This window comes from Hordeum vulgare, chromosome 4H (assembly GCF_904849725.1).
Source record: "Hordeum vulgare subsp. vulgare chromosome 4H, MorexV3_pseudomolecules_assembly, whole genome shotgun sequence".
Taxonomy (NCBI): domain Eukaryota; kingdom Viridiplantae; phylum Streptophyta; class Magnoliopsida; order Poales; family Poaceae; genus Hordeum; species Hordeum vulgare.
In genome coordinates this window covers 16991242-16996378 of record NC_058521.1, presented here as the reverse complement: position 1 = coordinate 16996378, position 5137 = coordinate 16991242, and the positions used below count along the sequence as shown (strand labels likewise).

Below are 5137 nucleotides of genomic sequence, written 5' to 3'. Positions count from 1 at the left end.
AAGAAAAGGTAGATGACGAAGCAAAGAGGTGTAGAGAGGGAAGCATGCTTCATTCAAAGAGATGAAATTGACGTTGAAGAAGAGGACTTCTGGGAAATTAGAAGGGCCGTGATATTGGCTTCTCATGTGGCATATTGCTCTTGGCTTGGCTCTTGGGACATAGGATGAAAAGTTTTTTGTGCATATTGCTCTTGGCTTAAGTCACTAAATTGGAACAAAGTTTAATTGTCTAGAGTACAAATATAAACATAAAGAGGGATTAAATATCATCAGAAAAAACGACAGGACATCATAAAAATACAGAAATACATTTCAAAATTAAAATAAGGGAATAAAATTGATGTTGAACATGTTGATCGATATAATAATACGAAAATACATTTCATAATTAAGCTAAGGGAAGAATCCTAGAACTTCAATTATTTTGAGAGGGAAAGTAGACAAGAAAATCTCAGTTGTTGCCTCATAAGAAAGGCACAAGCTTTAGGGGCGCCTTACGCGAAGTATGATCAATCATCAACAAGCCATGAAAATTGCTAATACAGCAATACTAATAATGTGCTGCAATACAGGAAATAGTTTGAAATCTGCTAATGAACTAAGAAGCGACGATGTCCACATGACCGTCCTCATGACTGTAGTCCACTAGGTACTTCAGCTCGACACGCTTCGCATAGCACCATCCTACCACATCTTATGATTCACATAGTGCAACCGACCCTAGTACATCTTATGATCCGAATGATACAGGTAGCTGCGTAAATGGACTCAGAAATAAACTTGGGCACACTCTTGAGGGCCAATCAGTGCCCCTCTCCCTCAGGCTTTGAGGCAGCTTCCTTGATCTCATCACCACCCTCCTCCTGGAAAAGTTTAGCAGGATTATGAGCAACAGGGTTTTCAACACCCCACATAATGAACAAATACAGGAAATAGTTTTTGAGGGGGGCATACTGCGTTATCGGAGGTCCAGAGGGTCAAGTTGTCACGAAGAAGTTGCATGATCAAGGTGCTGTCCTTGTAGGATTCCTCGCCGAGGGAGTCCAGCTCAGCAATAGCTTCATCAAATGCCTACCAAGAAGTATACATACCAGTATTAATATCAGTCTAGACATATAACAGTACGTCAAGTGTTGGTTCAAATTAAATTCTCAGCGGCATGAATCATTTTGAGTGGTTGGCATAGTTAGCAAGGATTTATGTTCATCTTGCATACAAAAACTTGACAATGCTCTACCATAAAGGAAAGCATAAGAAATGTTGATGTGACAATATAACCAGAGATCAGACTGGTATAGCTTCAATGAGGAATAGCACTCAGGTGTACTTTTCATCATCAAAAGATATGAAGTACAAAACAGAGAAGACTAACCTGCTTGGCAAGGTTGCAAGCACGGTCTGGAGAGTTCAGGATTTCATAGTAGAACACTGAGAAGTTGAGTGCAAGCCCAAGCCTAATCGGGTGAGTAGTAGGCAAGTCAGCAAGAGCAATGTCCTGAACAAGTAAAAAGATGTCAGCATGTGCACCCAATGAAAGAGAACATACACAAAGAAAAGAATAGCCAGTAGTATAGCATATCCGAAAAATTGAAGGAACTTGGTCCCAAACAGGAAAGATGGAACATGTATTCAATTTTGCAAGAGAATGATGATAAAGCAAACTGGTAGGTGAAACTGGATGTTTCAAAGTAGCAAACGATCCATAAAATCTAACCTGGGCTGACTTGTACGCAACAAGAGTGTTCTCAGCTGCTTCTTTCCTCTCAGCACCGGCCTTGAACTCCGCAAGGTACCTATGGTTTCGCAATCAGTGAGTATAAAGTAAATTTGTGTACAACAACTATGGACTGGTCTAATTCTCTGTATGCTGCAAGTAAATACCTGTGGTAATCACCCTTCATTTTCAGATAGAACACCTTGGACTCTGCTGCAGTGGCAGAGGGGACGAGGTGGGAGTCCAGAAGCTTGAGGATGCCATCGCATATCTTGCTGAGCTCAGTTTCAATCCTGGTACGGTACTCCTTGATCGAAGCGACATAGGCCTCGTTCCCACGGCTCTCCTCCTTCTGCTCAATGGAGGAGATGATCCTCCAGGATGCCCTCCGGGCACCAATCACATTCTTGTAAGCCACAGACAGCAGGTTGCGCTCCTCAACAGTGAGCTCACCGACATCAGCGGTCTTTGCCACCTTCTCCATGAATTCAACCATTTCCTCGTAACGCTCAGCCTGCTCAGCGAGCTTGGCCATGTACACATTCTCCTCACGGGTTGCCTCAGCGGTAGACATCTTCCCTGTTCCTTGTTACAACCTAGTTCAGTGCCTGCAAATACAAAGTTGTCACTATTACAAGCTGCCCTTACACCGTGAAGAACAGTGCATGTGGGATCAACAATCTAGCTAGTTTAAGAATCTGATGAAGAACAATGAACCAAAGGAAAGAGAATATACAGTTACGCAAGTCACCCTCTTTCCCTGATTCGCAAGTGGTGTGAGCAGTTTTATATGAAACAGCATAGTTAGAGAACTAGCCTACTTTATCAACCTAGGCAAGGAATCACTTTATGGAGTGTAGGCATCTAGATATCCTACTACATCCTCAAAATGAGCTGTCAATATTCTGCTTTTATTCTCCGACTTTCCGATATTCTAATCGACAAATCTAGCCTAACACCACCGAACATCAGGTTGAGAAAACAATATTCCACGGAATAACAAGCAAACAAACATCAAGTTGAAATTAGAACGGTCCAAACACATAAAAACTTGCGTCCTACTTTTAATAATATGACTAGATCTAGAGCTCGTCCGACGAGATTCGCATCACATCTACCTAGATGCGCGCCGGATCTAGAGACCCAGCACCACCACGAGCATCGGCACGGTGCGCATTACCATGCTCCTGGCCAGATCTCGAAACCTCCTGAAATTCGCCCGTCGATCTCCACTGAAACCGGCCCAACCAAAGGGTAAAGACGGTCAACAAGCCGCGTTTCCGGCAGGAAGACCACCGCTCTGGGAAAACCTAACTACCGCACCAGATCCGATCTCGAACCCTAACCGATCCAGCAAGCCAGCGCCAGATCCAGCCCGATCCAGGCCAGGATCTAGCCCGACGCGAACAAATCAAAAGCAGAAAAACGGAAACGGAAATGGATCCGGCCGCGGTACGCGCGGGGTCGCCTCACCTCTGATCCCCGCACAACAATCAACCGGTGGCTCGCACCGAGAGCAGAGGGGAAAGGGAGGGGGAGGGGAGTACCTTTTCCTCTGGCGCGGCGGAGTTCTCACGGGCCTCGGCAGCGGATCTCGGGCGAGTGGGCGCTGGCTGTGGGGTGGGTTCGTGGGGAGGGGGCGGGGGGGATAGGAATAGGGAGGGGAGGGGTGCGGGATGGGGGGATAGAAAAATAGGAGGGCGATGGGTGCGGCCCCTCGAGAAGCTCGCCTGGCAACGGGGGCAGCCGTCCAATCGCGGGCCGACGCGTCGCGGCACGGCGCGTGGGCGGGCCCGGTCAAACCGGGAGTCCGCGCGAGCCGGGCGCGGGGGGTGGCGGGCCGCGTGGGCCGTGTCCAGTGGACCGCTGTGGGGGAGGGGCGGCACGTGTCGTTGCTCCATTGGACCGCCCTCGTCTGGACCTTTTTGAGCTCACGGTCACGGGGGATGGTGGTGTGCGCCGATCGCGCACCCCCCGTGGTCGCATCGCGTGCTACGCCCTGTGGTACACCAACCGCCGCCGCCGCCGCCGCTAGGGCTCGTGCGTGGTTGGATCCATATCCCATGCTCGCCTGCTTGGGGTTGTCGATTTCTTTGTCTCTGGTTATTTATTTTATTTTATTTTATTTATTGCAAAATAGTACTAGTTGTTACTCTTGATCTTACGTGCGAGGATAGATTATTGGTTTAGATGATCAGTGCAGTGATGATTCTTTGACCGGGGTGAAATTTAGTGGTGCATCTCTTGTGCCTTGTTATTCCGAGCAGGTTCCGCATAAAGAAGCCTTTGAAATGGTTTTAAGGTAAAAAAGGTGGTTTTAAGGTATCATTCCGGACGAATAAAGCCTACAAAGCATGTGTGTGGAGTCAATTTTCTAAAAAAAATATTGTTAAATTTTTTATCCATATAAACTCTACTCACGCATTATAGATCCATAAATTCAAATTTTAGAAACAAATTTAAACATGGCATCAGGTCCAAATGCAACAAATGATCTAAAGAACTTTGGCTTGCACGGCCTTCATCATTTTTTTATATATGCTAATATGTGTCTCGTTTATATCATAAGGATTATAGTATAAGTCACGTACACATCGACCTGACAAAACTTAATACGTAGCAGAACACTAGTATTTGCACAAAGAAACACCAGCCAAGAAGAAAAATTACAAACAAGACGAACAAACCTATGAGCTTGACACCAACGTCCATCACGTGCCTCTCGCAACACCATAGTAGTCATCAAAGAAAAAAATGACGGATCACCTCCACACGCAAGCTCCACGCAGCTTCATCGCACGACCCTCCTCAGCCACCGTAGATTGGCTCTGTTGGGGCGCTTGGCGGGTCGAGGTAGGGTATATGGGATCCTCGATGTGAATCCCACCACAGGTCTTCCTCTTTCTACTATTGGTAGAAGGCATGACTTCCTTTCGTTGGCTTCGCGACAGCTGCACCACGCACGATTTTCTTTGAAGTTTCTTTTCACCAGCATTACTCCTAGGCTTGGCGGGTGCTACAAAACATGTGGTCGTTTTCTAATAGAAGAGGATTAGAAACAAAATTTTCAAAGGGGTTGAAAAAGGGAGTTAGAAAGAAAGGAGTTCTATTTTCGTGTCCTTCGTGAAAAGGATCAAGATGGACCTAGAGAGGGGGTGAATAGATACAATTACAAATTTTAGTTGTTACTTAGTAATCTTAGGTAATAATGCGGAATATGTATTTTAGTCTAACAATTGCACTAGTGGTAATGTAACACGTATGGTATACAAGCTAAGCACCTAAATAAATAATCAAACCTTAAGGGCCTCTTTGATTCGCAGGATTTTCAAAACGCAGGAATAGGAAAAATAGAGGATTGAAGTGGCATGTCCATTTGAACCCTATAGGATTAGTAAGGAGTGTTTGATGCCACAAGAAAAA

The 5137-nt window shown here is 45.6% G+C and overlaps 1 protein-coding gene across 1 annotated transcript; it reads right to left on the bottom strand.

The window, feature by feature from the left end:
* Window positions 1–506: 506 nt before the first annotated feature.
* LOC123447439 (14-3-3-like protein A) lies at window positions 507–3375 on the bottom strand. Its single transcript, XM_045124041.1, has 6 exons — window positions 3262–3375; window positions 1882–2322; window positions 1715–1793; window positions 1373–1495; window positions 955–1071; window positions 507–863 (listed from the first exon to the last, which is right to left on the bottom strand). The coding sequence occupies exons 2-6, from the start codon at window positions 2286–2288 to the stop codon at window positions 804–806; spliced, it is 786 nt and encodes a 261-aa protein (XP_044979976.1). The 5' UTR covers window positions 2289–2322; window positions 3262–3375; the 3' UTR covers window positions 507–803.
* Between the last annotated feature and the right edge of the window lie 1762 nt (window positions 3376–5137).